Source organism: Musca autumnalis, unplaced genomic scaffold, assembly GCF_047663935.1.
Source record: "Musca autumnalis isolate F117 unplaced genomic scaffold, ASM4766393v1 scaffold_1, whole genome shotgun sequence".
In the NCBI taxonomy this organism is placed as follows: Eukaryota; Metazoa; Arthropoda; class Insecta; order Diptera; family Muscidae; genus Musca; species Musca autumnalis.
In genome coordinates, this window is record NW_027411644.1 from 111789684 (window position 1) to 111808957 (window position 19274).

Here is a 19274-nt window from a genome sequence, read left to right on the forward strand (position 1 = left end):
GTCTGAAACTGATTTCGCGCAAACATACTTACTTAGATGGCTTTTATATTAAACAGAACGTTTTGTTCAATAAGCCGAACTAAGAATAGATTTCCAAACGCACCGATCTTTTACTTTACTTCTCCAATTTTGGATGCCATGTTTTGTGATATCTTCTTTAACTTGGTCCTTCCATCGGAGTTTTGGCCTTTCCTTGGGGCGTATACCGTCGAGTGGCTCGTATTCAAATGCCTTTTTTGCGAGGGCATCTTTATTCATCCTGCTGACATGGCCAAGCCAACGCAATCGTTGTATTAGTTCGATACGTTTTACTATATCGATGTCGGTCGGCTGATATAGCTCGTGGTTCATACGACGTCGGTATTCACCGTCAACGCATCTTGGTCCATAAATCTTTCGAAGAATTTTTCTCTCAAACACAATAAGTTCTGCCTCATCTGCTTTCGCAAGTACCCATGCTTCAGATCCATACATAAGTACGGGTAAGTTTTGTTTGACGAGAGGTGGTTTTACTTTTAAACTGTTTACTTAGAACAAAGTAGCATCTGTTGGCAAATATTATTCTTCTTTTGATTTCAAAACTGATGTTGTTCGTTTGTTCGAGGTAAATAAAGTCATTTACTACCTCAAAACTACATTTCTGAACATCAACAGTTGATCCGAGTCTACTGGACGTCTTGCGTGTTGATACCATAAACTTTCTCTTATCGCCGTTAACTGCCAGACCCACTTTGGCAGACTCTTTTTCAATTTTCGCAAAGGTGGCTGTTACGGATCGAGTTGTTCGACCTATCATATCAATAACTTCTGCATAGGCCAGTAACATTATATCCTTATTGTATATAGTGCTATTTTTATCTCTATCGGTATATACATTCGATTCTCGTATGACCTTTTCCAATAGAATGTTAAATAGGGCACACGATAGGCTGTCACCTTGCCTGAAACCTCGTTTCGTTTCAAAAGGTTCCGAGAGGTTTTTTCCTACTTTAGCAGCTGATATTGTATTAGCCAATGTCATCCTGCATAATCGTATAAGTTTTGCAGGGATACCAAACTCAGACATGGCTTGAAACACCTTTGATCTAATTGGGCCAATATTTCGGCGAATCACATTTTAGTCTCATGAAAGTGTATATAACCTCTTTAGCCTAAAGGTTGAGGGTATGCAAATGTAGAGCGTATTAAAATGTATATATATGTATATACGTACATATGAGTAATATTCCAAATTATATAAAAATATTTTTGTGATTAGATTTTTTAATTTTTTGTGAGTTATTGCATACCATTAATTTTTATTAATAACTTTACACTATTTTTTAATTATGGCTTTGATTTGATGTCATATCATTGTAAAAACAGAGATGCCTCTTCATATTGCAGCCACTGCCGATGTGATGATAACATCAGGCAAGGTATTTGCTATTAGTGAGTGATAACTAGTCAGCATTTGGATGGACGGATGGATGATTCCAGTTAAAATACACGCTCATATTACAAATTCACGAATGCATCAGTCTTTGTTAAATGTGTGGGCATCAATTCAAGGCACACTTTCAGCAGTCGCTTCATGTGGAGTGTTAAATTTAAGAAGAATTCAATGTTGCACTGTGGAACGGTGAGTTGATTGAAGAACAGCGAAAACGATATGTGTTAAGGAAAATTGTCATATAAACGCTCTTTTCTCTGTGGAATCCCACTGTGCGGCGTGTGCGTCTAAAGCCTACGAAATTTAAAGAAACAAACAACAAACATGTGTTCGATTGTTTGTTATTCGAAACAAATAAATGAAATTTAACAAAAAAACACAATCTTAGTGTTTTCAATAAAAAAATTTACGCGTAGGGGCAGAAACAGACAAAATATATTTAAAAAGCGCGACCAAAACAACAAAATATCTCAATGGATTGACATGCAAGAAATATTGACATATGGCACGCGTCTTACAGGTTTCAAATCCAACAAATGAGCAAAATAAAAAAACAAAAAACTGAACTTGGGCGTTTTTCAAATAGCCATGAACAAAAAATTACATTTCAGCGATAGTGGCTAAAAGAAGATGATGACACACCTCGTAAGTTACACTGCAATGGCAAAGAAACAAACGACTGAGTTCCCAATTTAGATTTTTTTTTGGGAAAATTGGCTTGAACATCAGATTTTATCCTAATTGAGGTAGATAGCCATGACAAATAATCTCAAATATATGATTCAATCAATTAGTTTTGGATCAAAAATATTAAATGACCTATATTATCAAACTCAGCATCATCGGCATTATCATTTCTAATAAGTTATCATCTATTTCATCATGATCAACGCCATTTCGATTGTCACACTTCTTGCTTACTGGCTTACGTGTCTCAAATCATACGCTGGCTGCTCTTGACTAAATAAAGTACTTTCTGATCAACAAGAAACGGGGTACTCTTAATGAGACTGCGTCATTGGACAAATGAACGAACGACAAATACTTACAGTGAAAAAATTAATATGAATGAAGCTCAAAACAACAATCTTAAAAGGTAACACCAGGTTACCTTAAATGGTCTTCAAACAATTGCAAAAGGTTGTTGTTGTTGTTTTCTTACTTTGTGTTCAAGCGTTTGACTTGTTCGTTCGTTTCATTGATTCATTTCAATTCATTTTATTTCATGCGAACCGAACCGAAGTATAGTTTGAACGTTGCTTGCCATTCATTCATGCTAGTTCAAGTTAACAATGAAAAAGGCAAAAAAAAGAAAAAAAACTATTACTTGGCGGTAAAACACAAACAGCAAAACATTCATCATTCATTCAGCCACACAATTACATTTGTCGTCTCGCTTAGATTTCCACCAATAACAATGAGTGGGATGTGAACTTAACTTGAAGAGGCATAGGTCGTCGTCATACGACTGCTTGTTAGTGAGTGTGTGTTCGTAGCTACAATTAAAAACTAAACGCTTGTACCTATTTCGATTTCAACACTTAACGTTTCTTGGATAACATACACTGAAAGAAACTGAATAGAACCTCAAATAAAGAGAAACAAACAATTCTCACACGCCAGATGCTCTAACAAGGTCTATGAGCCATCTAACACATTACTGAGGTTCTGAAAATTCTATAACTTCAGCTTGAATTAAACGACAGGTTTACCTCATTATCCGCAATTATTCCAAGTAGAGACATTTCGGGCTAAAGTTATCTCTCAGACATGTGCAGCTCCGAAAAATATCAAAATTCCCACTGCTGAACGCTTTATGTCCACATCAAGGGCTTTGATTTAGAACAAAGATTCTCTTTCTTGTGTTATAATGGATCAGAAATATTTTTTCGGTACACAAACCATGAGGAAACTTCAAAACCATCAAAATGAAATACTGTTCTTCCCATAAAATTAACCTCTGGATGCCCCTATCACTAAGTTGTTTGTACACATCAAACGTCTTGGGATCGTTTGAAATTTCAAGGCCTTGATGGATTCTCACACGCCAGATGCTCTAACAAGGTCTATGAGCCATCTAACACATTACTGAGGTTCTGAAAATTCTATAACGTCAGCTTGAATTAAACGACAGGTTTACCTCATTATCCGCAATTATTCCAAGTAGAGACATTTGGGGCTGAAGTTATCTCTCAGACATGTGCAGCTCCGAAAAATATCAAAATTCCCACTGCTGAACGCTTTATGTCCACATCAAGGGCTTTGATTTAGAACAAAGATTCTCTTTCTTGTGTTATAATGGATCAGAGGAAACTTCAAAACCATCAAAATGAAATACTTTTCTTCCCATAAAATTAACCTCTGGATGCCCCTATCACTAAGTTGTTTGTACACATCAAACGTCTTGGGATCGTTTGAAATTTCAAGGCCATGATGGTGACATGAAGCGTTCCGCCATTGGATTTTCTTTATTTTTTAGACCTATAGATGTCCACAGCCAACGAAGCTGCGCTGAACCCATCGATTTTCATTCATTTTCCACAGATAAAATATCAATCATTGAATTGGAGAGACAGACATTTGAATTATCTTTACCATATTTCTTCTGTTTCGGACTTATAAAGATATTAAATGTGACTTCTTTTTACTTTTGATGTAGTCTGAAAATATTGAACCCAATTCAGTATAGAATTTTGACTTTCTAAATTGTTTCTATCGATTTCTTCATAAGAATCCTTTTTGAGCTCTAAGAATCGATTTTCATCATATTCCAAGACCCTAATACAATTTTTTTGCTCAATATTTGTTGGCAATGGGCACTCACGGTCTTTATTTTCTTTTTCTTTAGTTTTTTGTAAAAGTTTCCCTCGTCTGACAAAGGATTTGTGCAAATTCTTTTGGTGGTTCTATCCTAGTGAACCATTAAAACATATCAATATTTTGACATTTTTTCATAAAGCTAGTAAAAAGTACCGTTATAACGCATATGTGAAACAGGTTAGGTATTGAAAATATCGGCTACTATATACTCTGCATGTCCACAAAATAACGGTATTTGTAGGCAAAATTGGTTGGTTCTATACAGATGAACCGGAGTGTATGTATTAGGGTTATGACTTTTTGACATTTTTCCTCAAAAATGATTTCCTGTAGCAGGGATGAATGAACTTTTGCCTATTAATCACTATGCTATCGTTTATTCCATTGAAATATAAAAAAAAGTTCACGCACAAATCGATTTTAAAAAAATTATTTTTTGAAAAAATGTGTGAAATGAAAAAAAATTTTTTTCAAAAAATAATTTGTTGCACGAATTAATAAATATAAGCCTACTAATAACTATAATAACGTTTATTTCATTCAAATATAAAGTCACTTTGAAAAAATTTTAAATTTTTTGTTTTTTGTTAAAAAATTCTATTTTTGAATAAAAGCGTTTATAACAATTTTACGATTCTCAGAATTGAAGAAAAATAGTGAGAAATAAATGTTATGTTATTTTTATTATCTCATGTGGCTCTAAAGTTTATTTTCAATTATATATCTGTTTTCAATGACTTCAAAAAATTGTCCATAATTTTGATAAATTCAAATTTTAAAATTATTTTGTGCGTGAGGTTTTTTCACCGAATCACCTTATAATTAAGATTTTATGTAATCTTATGGCAAAACTCATAACGCTATGATACAGGGATATGAGGTTGTAAAAAAGTCATAACCCTAGTATGTATACATGATCAAAAATCAGCTGATTTGTACTGGATTTATTAAATACAGTGGAGGATTTAGGAATAGTCTAAATCAGGCATAAGACAGCCCAATACGTTTAAAGGTATTCCAAACCGTGCCTGAATTTTGTCACTTTGTTTTGTGTTTTGAACAGTTTTTTATACCCTTGTCAGTTTGATGGAGAGAGAGGTGAGGCATATGGTAGCCCTCTGCCTCTCAACACCCTCTATCCACGACATACTGACAATTGCCGCAAGGAAAATTGCCTAATGTATATATGGACTTAGCCTTTAGTCTCACGAGGGTATAACCACTTTGATACAATCAAAAATGTGCCTCATCGAAATGGCGAGCACGATAATTCTCGAAGGGACAAACTAATTTGATTCAAACTTTGCACATCGTAATATTTCGAATATGGGTCCATTCCATCAGGTATCCCCCATACAAAATTTCAAAAGTTGTCGCAAAAGTGCAGTGTACTCGTATGAACCTGACTCGGATTTTTTTGATTTTCTTCAGCTGGTTGTCTTGGCGGTCCCTATTAGGACCGTAAAATTATTTTTGGAGTGTAAGTCCATACGTCCTGAGACAATCACCCAAAAGCTCTGAAAACTGCACGAAAATTTAGGAGTTGAATATCCGATTTGGCTGAAATTTTGTACATTGTAAAATTTCTTTCAAACGTACATCAAGTTCCAAGAAGGTCTATATCGGATCACTCCTTCGTGTACCTTCTTTACAAAATGCTTTTACAAAAAAATGGTTTCGTGGACGGCCATTTCCCACAAAACTACATAATATCTTCCAAAAAAAAAAAAAAAAAAAAAAAAAAAAAAAAAAAACAGACTCTAGATTAAGACGATAGACAAAGGACTAGACCTTTATGTTCTAAATACACCCACAAAAATATATGACGATCGGTTAATTAGTTTTCGAAATAGAGTTGGCACCGCATAATGCTTTAAAAAAGGTTTCGTGGACGGCCAATTGCCACATAACCACATACAAAAATTCGGACACTAGATTAAGATGTGCTCTTTCAGATGAAAAAAATCGACCAAGAAGTTTGGTAGATTTTTTGGAAAAATTCATGAAAAATTACCTTTATGTTTGAAGATGTATTATATGGGACAAATATTTCCGGTACCTCCCACACCAAAGTGAAGTTTCAGGATTTGTCGAAAATTGTTTTAAAATTTTCATGGTAGTCTTTTCGATTTTGATTGCAGCGATATATTTTTGTCGGGACATGTCCATGCTTCCTGACATAATGACCTGAAAGCTCTAAAATCTTTCTGTAACCAACTAAAAATTAAATCTTACTTCCCAAAACTTCCTTTGTCACCTACGAAAAATATATTTAATTTTAAAATTAGGGATCTCTTCATTGTATGTAAATTTAGGTCAACTTTCCCAGCAAAAAAAGTCCTTCCAAAATCAAGGGTTTCGTAAGTGATTTTTGGCAGCCGTAATTACTCTCAAATCCCCTTTCTTCCCCATTATTTTTACAAGGACATGTCGAACTCAGTTTTTGGTTATTTTATGACCACTAGAATAACTAGTTATTCTGTAGCCAATAGAAGTTGAAAAGTAAGGTAAAAAAATATATTTTTAGAACAGATGATTGGAGAATTTGTTTTTAATTTCATCACACTTCTTATTTTTATTTTACTTTATTTTATTTCGCTCTCTGTCAGAGTTGAACACACGAACCCTCTGAATTCTAGCCAAAGACACTACCCACTGTGCTACGCACACGAACATTAAGGGTTGCTTAAGAACATAAATGTGCAGTGCACATGTGCACCACGAACTGTAATTTTTAAATTAACAAAAAGTTTTTGTTTTTGTCAAAAACTCGCGTGCCGACGGTGAGCGTTGAACACACAACCCTAGGATTTATAGTCGGATACACACACACACTGTGCCACCGTCCTCATTACTTAGTGAGGAGTAAAGTAAGTAGGTTTACCTTGTAATTTTTTTAAGAAGTAACCCATTACTTTTCAGATTACTTGTAAACGAGATATAGAAAAGGCGACAAAACATTACAACTCAGAACGTTGAAGAACAACAACATTCAATAAGCCGCTGCTGCACTCTCTTCTTTCGCTATGCATTTTCAAACTGACAATGAAAATGGTTAGCAAAATTGCAAAAAATGTTTTAAAGTTACATTCCATTCAATTTGCTATCGTATTATATCTCTTAAACACACATGGTGGACTTGAACCTGCAGCGGCGGGAGTGTTTGGTAATTATGCTGAGAATGCAGAACTGATCCAAGAAATCACTGGTCAAAATATAACCCTCCAATGCAGTACAAATGGTCTTATGAGTGAAAGTAAAGACAATGAAATCAAATATCTGTGGTATTTTATGCAATGCGGTGAAAATTCTGGTGGCACCGCCAACTGCTATCATTCTGTGAATGAAGACGATTGGACACAATTGCCATGTGAAGACAATTTTTGCAAGCCCGATTTGCAATTGAAAAATGTTACCGAAAAATATTCGGGATTATACAAATGCACGGTGATACCCCATGTGGGCAGTAATATAGTGGATGTGAAATTGGTGCGAATCTATCAGTTGGATATAAGAGATACTCCACAAATAGTTCCCGACTTCTTGGATGATTATCCCATGAATAACTCCGTTACTTTGGGTTCTCAGGCCGTATTTCAGTGCCGTGTCTATAGTGAAATGTATCCAACCATAAAATGGTTTAGACGTCTACCGGACGACAACAAATACAATGACTATCATCAAAGTTTACATTCCATTGTCCACTATAATGGACGGGCATATGAACTGTTAACGTCGGCCCGTGAAAAGGCCATTGGTCGCGACATTTATCTGAGTAAACTTATTCTAAATAAAGTACAACCACAAGATGAAGGTTATTATGCCTGTGTTCCGATTACAGTTCAGGGTCATAGCATGCTTGAAGCATATTTGCGCGTTCAATCTGTGGTGGATTATTGGTCAGATTATAATGAAGAACCGGAGGATTATGATGCCAACAGCACCAGTGATCCTAGTGAATTTTGGCTACTTTTTCTAATGCCGGTGGGTTTGGCAATACTGCCACTTACCGTGTGGATTTGTTATTTAGCCCACAAACGTTGCCGTGAGGATAATGGGCGCTCAGAGGAACTCCTCTCAAGCGATCATCAACGTATGTTAAGAAAATAATCAATTATCTGCTAAGTTTATAAGTTAGGCCATAAGTGTTAAATACTCGTAGTATCGAGTGCCAAAGAAGAATGAATTTTTTTTAGTTGTTTTTCATATAACTTTTGTTTTGTGAATTTAGTCAAGTAGTTTTTAAATGCGAAAAGAAGCTTGCTTACATTACTTTGTAAAGGCTTACGTAATGACTACCGGATCCAAAATTTTGCTGGGTTGTTATACCCTCCACCATCATATAGAGAGTTTATTTAAATTTGTCATTCAGTTCGTAAGACATCGAAATATTCGTTGGAGACCCTGCAAAGTATATATATATTCTTGATAAGCATACAATTCTATGTCGAAATTGCCACATACGTCTGCCAGCCCGTCCATCAGTCAGCTTTATAATTTGTCATAGAAGTTTCTATTATTCCTAGGATGTTTGGTATTGAAAATGGGCTATATCGGTCCACGTTTTTATATAGCCCCATAGAACGGTACCTTCCGATTTTCGGTATTTTGAAGATTTCAGCCTCATTATCCCAATGAAATGTCTGAAATTTGGTACTTAGACTTCGTTGGGGTACAAAACATTCCACCTGAATTTTTTCGGTATAGGTCCACGTCTTAATATAGCCCTCAATGAATGGTACCTTTCGATTTTCGGTATTTTGAAGGTTGTGGCCTCAACATCCCACCGAAATGGCTGAAATTTGTTATTTAGTCTTCGTTCGGGTGTATAAAACTACTCAGCAAAGCAATCGTACCGAGATCGGAACAGAATTCGGACGATACGTCCGTCGTCGGATCCGAAATCGTAACGAAGTATGTAGTTGTTGACGTAATTTCGGAACGAAATGTCGGAGCTTAGTCGGATCGATTTCGTTCAGAATTATTATTCGTACCGAAATCGGAAGAAAAACATTAGCATATTCGAAGGGAAATTTACATCCGATATTCTCTCCGAAATCGGAACAAAATCGTAACGAAAGAAAGAAATCTGAACGATTTTGCTTCCGAAAAGTTTCCGATGTGTCGGACATCCCGCATTTTGTTTGCTGGGTATCCACCAGTTATTGCTGGTGTAGGTCTTTATATAGACCCATAGAACGGCACTCACGGATATTCGATATTTTGAAAGTTGATGCCAGGGGTACAAAACATTATGTATAACAGGTACAAAACATTCCTTGCAAAAAATCAGACGGCATAAGTCCACGTCTATGTGAGGGTACCACCCAATTTAAAATTTTTTTGAGGATTTTAGTTACATTTTCCTACCAAATTGGTTCATAATTGGAATTTTGTGCTCCCAGAAATTAGAAAACTTACTTGCACAAAACTATCCATCCATGGACCGGTCTTGCCTAATTTTATGTATTTCGATGTTTTTTTTTTTCAAATTTTCGAACCGAGATTGCTGTAATTTGGTATTTTGTTTAATCAGAGGATATAAAGAAGAAAACAGTGGTGGAGTGTATAACAGGTTCGACCCGGCCGAACTTAACGCCGTTCTTCTGTTTTAAGTCAGATGTTTAGCTATCGGTAAAGTCGACTAATTCTTTCTACAATTTTCAACATAATATGGAGGGCATATTATGTTTTTTTCGTTTGTAACGCATTGAGCTAATAATTTGCGTTTTGATATAGCCCCATAGAACACTACCTGCCGATTTTGGGTATTATCTTACCGAAATATCTGAAATTTGGTCTTTGGTCTTCTTTGGGGCTACAAAACTTTCCCCCAGAAATTTGTCCACGTCCAGGTCCACGTTTTGATATTAAGACTTTTTCATCAGTCCTAAACTCAAATTTTTGTATACATTCTATGTATATTCCCACAGACATTCCAGAAGGGATAAAGGAAAGTTCCCTCATAAGGGAAACTTCGCTCATTTCTGAGGACACCACTTGTAGTAAAGTAGCTTCATTACGCTGAAGGATATGTTTGCCACCGTTGAAAATGTGATGTTGTCCGTCTTGGTAATCGAACCAGTTACACCAGGTGGCAGCCATATTCTACTATACATATAGGAAATTAACTTCGGTTTACTGCATCGAGTGATTAGAAAAGTGCAAAAATTAAGAACTTTCTTTGGTAATTCGGGAATCAAATTTGAAAAATATTTTGCAATAACGAGGGTTGGCGTTTTTATTTGGCATGACGACTTCTATTTTGCTTTTCAAAATAGTCAGGCTTAATCCAATAGTAGTTGTTTTAATATTTTATTAAAACAATTTTAATTTATTAGTGGGAAAAATTGTGATGTTTACCAAGGGGTAAGGCAGGGAAGACTATAGTTTCGGATCTCGCCACTGATCCTCATCAGTTGCCTTGTTTCTTGTGTTTCAACAAGAAACTTTTTATACCGAAGTGTCAATTGCTCCCTAAAATAGATACGTGTCCAAAGAAACACTCTGATCGAGAATTTCTTTGGCACTACCTAAACTCGAGCAACTTCACTTGCAAACAAAACCATTGCTATGCGTTCGTTGAGTCTCAACGAAAAACACATAACTAATTTGTTGGTATTGCTTGTGACAGCAATAAACCACACTTTGACGGTGCCCGGTCTTACAATTAGGAGGGTTGGCGTTTTTATTTGGAATGACGACATCTATTTTGCTTTTCAAAATAGTCAGTCTTAATCACATAGTATTTGACTATTCGAGCGAGCAATTGACACTTATAAAAAGTTTCTTGTTGAAAAAGAAGAAACAAGGGAAGTGATGAGGATCTGAGGCGAGATAATAAACTATAGTCTTCCTTGCCTTACCCCTTGGTAAACATCGTGGATTTTTCCCCGCTAATAAATTAAAGTTGTTTAAATAAAATATTAAAACAACGAATATGGGAATAAGCCTTAATCCCATAGTATTTGTATTTTGAAAAGCAAAATAGAAGTTTTGCAATAATTTTAAATTTCTTGATATTGTTAAATAAACAAATTCCCCTACTTTATGATCATCTTTGTAAATATGAATGTATGTGTTACCATTGTTGTTAATAACCTTCTACCGAATACTTGAAAGAAGATCTTTACAAACGATAATCAGACGACATGATGCTGCTCTGAGAGATTGTAAGTAATAACAATTTTTTTTCAAAATGTCTTATTGTTGTTATTGCCATATAAAGTAATGGCAATGAGAGCAATGTATTGTTGTTGTATTTGAAGATGATTACTTCAATTGTTTTGTTGGGGTTCGTTGAAAATGGTTGTATTTGCCGTTGGTTCGCTTGAATTGTTTGTTAACTCCACCTCTTTAGGTTCCATTGTATTGCTTGTTGTTGCTTTTGGCTCTCGTAATTTCACATAACATTGACACAAAAGCAATAGGCTGGCATTGGTTGTAAAAAACAACGGCAAACAATGTTTTTTTTGTTCAATTGTTGTTGTCGGTTTATTTGCTTTTCAGTCATTTTGATGTTGTTGTGTATTTTTTATTTATTTTTTAAAATATTATTGTAGTAGTTGTTGTTATTGCAACAAATATGGAGAGATATAGGCTCTGTTCCAGAACCTGCAAGAAGCTACTATTTTTTACTACGATAACATTTTTTCCTTTATGTTATCGGAAAAAATAGTAAAAATTAGTAGATTCTCGCAGTACTGGAACAAACCAAATATGAATTTGGAATAGCATATTGTAAAATAGAGTGGGTCGGTTTTTGAAGTATTGAATAGTGAGGGCCTAAAAAGCTGAGGTTTTTTAGAAAACAGGCATCTAGAGTAAGATGTGCAACATTATTCCTGAATAAGGAGCGGTTAAGGCAATACAACACACAGGAATAGAAATGCATAGGTGTTATTTTTGATGAAGCGGCAGTCACCTACTTAAGCCCTTATTGGCTCTCAAGTAATATTTACAGATATTCCCCCATTATTATAAGTCCCCTTTTGTTGTAGTTTAGATTTACCGAACAGATTAATAGCGTTCCGGTTAACTTAAAGTTAAAAGTGATGATTGAATTTCAAGGAGGAGCTTCTTGGCATAAACTATCAATGTAAAAATCATATTTGTAATGCTTCCAAATTGGGTTATTTTGGGTTTTAAAATCCATCAGATAGTAAGAGAACACATATAAAATGGCCCATAACTGTTCCCTATACTAATAAAATGTTTAGCCACTATATTAATAAATATTAAATGTTTATAAAATTGGTTAATATTGCCGTAATAAATTGTAAAATCCAAACAGTTTATATAAATTGCATCCGAGAATGTCTTCCGCATACCACAAATGTAATGCTATCGAATCTAAACAAAAGTTAACTGAAAATTTTAAATATACTTTGTGTTTTCTAGACAGATAATAACAGATACTTGCAAAGACACTCAATGCGCTGCCTGCAAATATGCCATTAAATATTCAAAATAATGTTCGAATAATGTGCAATGGCAGTTGGCCGATTAATTAATGCAAAAACTTTGTATTGCAAATTGTTGAAAAAGGCAGATGAGCGCCAAAGCGTGTACATTCTTGTGTGAATTGCCAATAATTTTGCCAAAAAAGAAAACAAAAAAAAAAAAACATTGTCTGTCGGCTATTCCTTGCCACCACTCATCGGATAATTTTCATGAAAATGAAATTGGTGTTCGTTCTACTAATAATATTGCAAATTGTTTCGGATGGAATTAATTTGTTGTGTTTGAATGTATCATCGAAAGTGTTTAAAATGTCGCGAAAGTGATCGAATAGAAAATTTTTAAAAATAATTTAATTTTGTTGACGATACAAAAAATTAAAAACGACCGTTATGGTGGCTAAAACTTTCTAAATACTGAAAATCGACAGTTCCGTTCTATGGGGGCGGTATCATAATCTGGACATATACCGACAAATTTTGGGAGGAGATTTTTGTACCTTCAACGAAGACTATATACCAAATTTCAGACATTTCGATTGGATATTGAGGCATCAACTTTCAAAGTATTGAAAATCGGAAGGTATCCTTCTATGGGGGTTATATGATGTGATGTGTTGTTGTTATTGTTGACTTGTCTTTAATTTTTATTCGTTTTTGTTCTTTTGGCTTAAAGTCAAAATTAAAAGAATTGGGGTTTTAATTTTTATTTTCTTTTTATTTTTCCAATATTTCGACTGTATTCTTCAGTCATCTTCAGGGAAATAATTGTTGAGAAAAGCGGCAGGTTTGTTACACCGTCAAATTAAAGAAACACTTGAAAAAAAAAGTTATATGATGTTGTAGACTTATACCGGTATATTTCAGGTGGAAAGTTTTGTATCTTAAACGAAGACTAAATACCAAATTTCAGCCATTTCGGCTGGATATTGACGTTTCAACCTTCACAAAATTTTTAAATCGGGAGGTACCTTTTTATGGGGGCTCTAATAATTCTCTTCTCGTCCCTTCTCTTCCCATCGAAGTCTAAATACCAAATTCCATCAGTTTCGGTTAGTTAATGACGCTAAAACCTTCAAAATACCAAAAATCCCGAATGACCGATTTATGGGAGCTTTACGAAGACGTGGACCTATTCCTAAAAATTTCTGGCTCATTGTTTTATACCACCAACGAAGACTCTATGCCAAATTACACCCATTTCGGTGGGATATTACGGCCACAATCTTCAAAATACCAAAAAAACGGGAGGTACCCTTCTATGTAGGCTATATGAAGATGTGGACCTATACCGACAAATGTCTAGTTTTATACCCCCCAATGAAAACTATATTCCCAATTGCAGCCGGGACGGAGGGATAATGAGTTTAAAACTTTCAAAATACCGAAAATCAGTGTGTTCGTGTATTTGATTCGCCGTGGAAGTGGCAATTTTTACCGGAATGTGTGATCCAAGCTCTTTTGGCCCGCGCAGGCATAGAAAGGAACCCTGGGCCATGGATATGTTCTGTTTGCCAGACCTTATCCACCACATGTAATGGATATAAGGGGGAAATAGGCTCATTCCGAGGCTGCTCTGGCTAATGCCGCCTCCAAGACCACTGTGATAGGAGTTATGTTGCTGCTTCCAACTTCCTCGTCAGTGTACGATGCACCTCAACAACAACAAACACCACGCAGTTGCTACAATTCTGTTGCAATGATCTCCACAAAAAAGTCAGTCGGAGGAGAAAAACTTGCCTTCTTGAAACACCTGTCTGTATTAGTTCACTTCTGGAAGGTAATAACCGTCTGGTGTTAGGGAATGGATGATACCAAGCAACGTAGGGGTTGGATGATACCAAGCAACGGTCCTGACCGGTTTTAACATGGCAAAGCCCAGGATTTATCGTGGTCCCTCTTTCATCTCAAGTGGACACTGACCTCCCCGTGGTGTCACCTGGGGAACTGCCTTTAACACCCGTTAAAGGTAGTGAGCTAACATGTGCCGCGCGTTCTCCCATAAGAACGTTCAAAACTTGGGTTTGGGCGTCGGGCTAGTAACCCTCCCCCAGAAAAAACAGTATACTATGAAAAAACGAAAGAAAAGAAAAACAACCCCCTCTAAAGTTGACGAACCCCGCAAACGTTTTAAGGACCATGATCTGCGAATCTGCACCTGGAATGTTCGCACTCTCTATAGAGAAGGTGCAGTCTTCGTATTGGCAGACGTACTTGAAAAGTACAAGGCCGATATTACTGCCATAGAGGAAATACGATGGATTGGGAAAGGCGTCACAACAACACCTAAAGGTGACGCACTGTATTATAGCTGCCATGACGTAAAGCATGAGTTTGGTTGCGGATTTGTAGTTAGTCGGAGACTAAAACATCTGGTATCCAGCTTCACTCCAGTGAATGAAAGACTTGCTGCAATTCGAATAAAAGCTAAATTCTTCAACATCAGCTTTATTTGCGCTCATGCTCCCACTGAAGAAAAGGACGAACAGACCAAAGATATATTTTACGAGCGCTTAGAAGAAACATATGACCGTTGCCCTGCCCATGACATTAAAATCATTCTAGGCGATTTTAATGCCAAAATTGGAAAGGAGAATATCTTTGGCCCAACAGTCGGGAAATTCAGCCTCCACAGTGAAACATCTGACAATGGTATGAGGCTGATAGACTTTGCAGCTGCAAAAAATATGGTAGTTAGCAGTACCAGATTTAATCATCTCGATATTCATAAGGGCACCTGGCTGTCTCCAGATCAGAAAAGAAGAAATCAAATTGATCATGTTGTGATAGATGGAAGGCATTCATCGAGCGTGTTGGATGTACGATCGTTCCGAGGCGCAAACATTGATTCGGACCACTACCTTGTTGCAGCAAAGGTACGCACCCGCTTAAACATAGCAAACAAAGTACGAACAGACACAACACGAAAGTTAGACATCGGTAAGCTGCAATCACAACAGATAGCCACAGCATATTCCACTCAACTAGCCCAATTGCTTAATCAAAGCACTCCTCATCCCGATAACATATCAGCGCAATGGCAAAGCATTGCCCACTCCATGCAAACAGCCGCAAAATCCATACTTGGATACCAGAGGCCTCCACCAAGGAATCCATGGTATGATCAGGAGTGTCGTGCTGCCACCGAAGAGAAAAATGCGGCATGTAGGGCTACTTTACAATCCGTAGCAACGCGTAGCGCACGAGAGAGATACAGGGAGAAAAGGAGAGAGGAGAAACGTCTTTTCCGCAGGAAAAAGAGAGAGATGGAAAAGCGGGAGTGTGAAAAACTCGAGATGTACAGGAGCCAGAATGAAGTCCGAAAATTCTACCAAAGAGTCAAGCATCAAACTGATGGCTTTGGTACAGGCACATCCTCCTGTAGAGGCCAGCAAGGTAATTTGGTAACTGATACAGATAGTGTACTCAGGAAATGGAAAGAACATTTTTCAAAACTGTTGGTATCCAATAGCAGCGAAGACGACGAAGATACCACAGTCCCAATCCCAGAAGATGGTATTGAATGTATACCGCCCAGCCAAGATGAGGTAAAGACAGCAATAAATCGGCAGAAGAATAATAAGGCAGCAGGAGCCGATGGCTTACCAGCCGAGCTGTTCAAAACCGGAGGCGACACGCTGATAAGGTGTATTCATCAGCTAGTTAGCACCATCTTGCAGGAAGAACGAGTACCCGACGATTGGACCTGAGTATCCTGTGCCCCGTCCACAAGAAGGGAGATAAGACTGTATGCTCTAACTATAGGGGCATAAGTCTACTCCCTATTGCCTACAAGATCGTGTCAGGTATTCCAAGCCATGTCTGAATTTGTTATCCCCGCAAAGCTCATCCGGTTTTGGAAAATGACTTTAACTGATACGAGGTCCTCAGTTAAAATAGGAAAGAACCTCTCCGAAAAGTTTGGTACCAAGAGAGGTTTCAGACAAGGAGACAGCCTTTCGTGTGATCTCTTTAACATCCTGCTAGAAAAGGTTATACGAGAGGCAAAGGTCAAAAGAAGTGGCACAATATACACCAATAGTCACATGTTACTTGCTTATGCTGATGATATAGACATCATAGGCCGATCAGTAAAAGAAGTAACTGATACCTTTATGAAGGTCGAAGGAGAATCTGCTAAAGTGGGTCTGGCGGTAAACGGTGAAAAGACCAAGTTGATGGTGTCGACGCACAATGCGTCCATTAAGCTCGGACCGACTGTGGAAGTTGGTTCCTATAATATCGGCACCTCCGTAAACACAAAAAACGACATCAGTTGTGAAATAAAAAGAAAAAGAGAAATTAAGTAAGCAGTTTAAAAACAAAGCCACATCTCGTCAAACAAAAATAACGCTCTACAAAACACTGATACTACCCGTGCTGATGTGTGGCTCCGAAGCCTGGGTACTTGCGCAAGCAGACATGGCAGTGCTTGGTGTGTTTGAGAGAAAAGTTCTTCGAAAGATCTACGGACCAATCTGCGTTGACGGTGAATATCGACGTCGCATGAACCACGAGCTGTATCTGCTGTACAACGACATCAATATTGTTAAACGTATCGAGATGCAGCGATTGCGTTGGCTAGGCCATATCATAAGAATGAGCGATGATGGACCGCTTGGCGGTGCACGCAGAATTGGCAGGCCAAGGAATAGATGGCGCAAACAAGTGGATGATGAGATGAAAAGGCGCGGTATTCCAGAAAGCCAAGCAACAAATAGAGAGAATTGGAGATCTTTTCTTAGTTCGGCCTATAGAACAAATGTTCTGTAATGGGCCAGCTAAGTAAGTAAGTAAGTAAGTAAGTTAGGGAACTTTAACGCTTACCATGTGCTTTACCATTCCGTCTTAGGCAATTGGCCGAGCAAATTGGTAGCTCCACATTTTGAACGGTGAAAGAAGATACTCCTACGAGGATAAAGATTACCACATTTCGCCAGACATCACCATTGTGGCATCGGATTTGATGAATTATGATCGTATGTCCTGGCCACCGCTCATTTCCCTTGGCTCAGACCATTTTCCAATAATCGAAAGCCATCGACAAGAGAGAATACTTCCCTCTAGCTAATTGACCTTTTACAAAACAATAGGTCTGTGGTAAGCTATGCGGTGCCAGTGTTATGTACAAATGATAGTTTTACGCAGTGGAAGAATATTCAAACCTGCCAGAATGCTTTCCTGAAGACTGCAACCGGTTCACCACCTCCATAAGGAGACGAAGATTTTATCAGTGCTTTAGCACAACAAGATGTTGTCGACGCAGTACCTACTTAGGTGTTAGGCAAGTTGATAGCTCCACTCCTACGAGAATAAAAGGATATTGCAACTAGCTCTGGTAAATGACGTGACATGGCAACCCGTAATTTCCCATGAATCAGACCAACTTTCGATGAACGCCGTACTTTTCTGAACCATGCAAAACTGATTGTCAAAGGTTCTAGAAAAATATCTTAAATTAGATCCAATTTCCCATCAAAGTTGTAGGGACTAGGAAATGAGCTTGGAGGTTTTGGGCCATTATGTGAGGTGATTGCCCACAAAAAATATATATTATTGTGAAAAGAATCACAAGGACTACCTTCGATGAAAACTTCAAGAAACTTTCGAACAGACCTTAAACTGTACTTATGCGAAAATTTAGAACTTTTGCTATGGTAATATCGGAAATAGTTATGAGAGAAATATATTATTTGTATAAATTCAGGCAAATCGTCACCGTAGGAAAGAATGGCCTTGCCCCCACAACAATAATTATATCGCTGTAAACAGGACCACAGGGAGTACCTTCGATAAATAATTATAAAATTAGCTTTGAGCAGCCCATTAACTGTATGTACTAACGCCCAAAATTTAGGACTTTTGTGATGTATTGTATCTTGCGCAAACATTTTAAAATGATACTCAAACAGCTCTTTAACGACATTTCAGCGAAAATTGTTGCAAAAAACAAAATGTTCCGGGACATGTCCTTAATTTGCAATTTTGCGACAAGTATTGGAATTTCGTGTGGGAAGTACCCGAAGGATTGGACCGATAGATATGTTTCTTATTTGAACCTAATCTTTGGCTGGAAGAAATATTACTAGAGTTGTGCTAATTGAACTACATTCAACGACCTAATTCATTATCTGGTTCAATGGACACCGGTCGTTTGTATGAACCAACTGCGAATACATAATATATCACGTTACTCATACGCTTTTGAACTCGGGTAGTGAACTAGGTCGTTTAATTGCCCAACTCTAAATATTACCATGTGCACAGTTTCAACCAAATCGCTGACTCTCATCGAAAGTATACTTTTGCAGAGAGTATACTCTTTTAGAGTAATTTTAGACCAATTCGTTCGAGAGTTATCGTGTGCAGCAGCCCGCCAGATAGACGAATGGACTAATGGGCCTAAAACGACTCCAAAGTATCTGAAAAAAATATCGTCCAAGTAGTATGTTTGGGATCCAAAACCATTATTTCGGTGAGGCACGTTTGTGATCGTTTCTAAGTGTAAATAGCCTCGTTAACCAAAAGACTGAGGGTATACAAATAAATGAATAAAATATTAA

The 19274-nt window shown here is 37.1% G+C and overlaps 2 protein-coding genes across 4 annotated transcripts in view; one reads left to right on the forward strand and one right to left on the reverse strand.

The window, feature by feature from the left end:
- sr (zinc finger domain-containg protein striped) overlaps positions 1–19274 on the reverse strand; it is a 571748-nt gene that overhangs the window by 55533 nt on the left and 496941 nt on the right. The gene's annotated exons all lie outside the window — the stretch shown is intronic.
- Positions 7205–8362, forward strand: LOC141390556 (fibroblast growth factor receptor-like 1). Its single transcript, XM_073963505.1, has one exon. The coding sequence runs from the start codon at positions 7298–7300 to the stop codon at positions 8360–8362; it is 1065 nt and encodes a 354-aa protein (XP_073819606.1). The 5' UTR covers positions 7205–7297.

What these genes read in the sequence shown, in the direction of transcription:
- LOC141390556 (XM_073963505.1), top strand. Translation starts at nt 7,298, where the DNA reads ATGAAAATGGTTAGCAAAATTGCAAAAAATGTTTTAAAGTTACATTCC.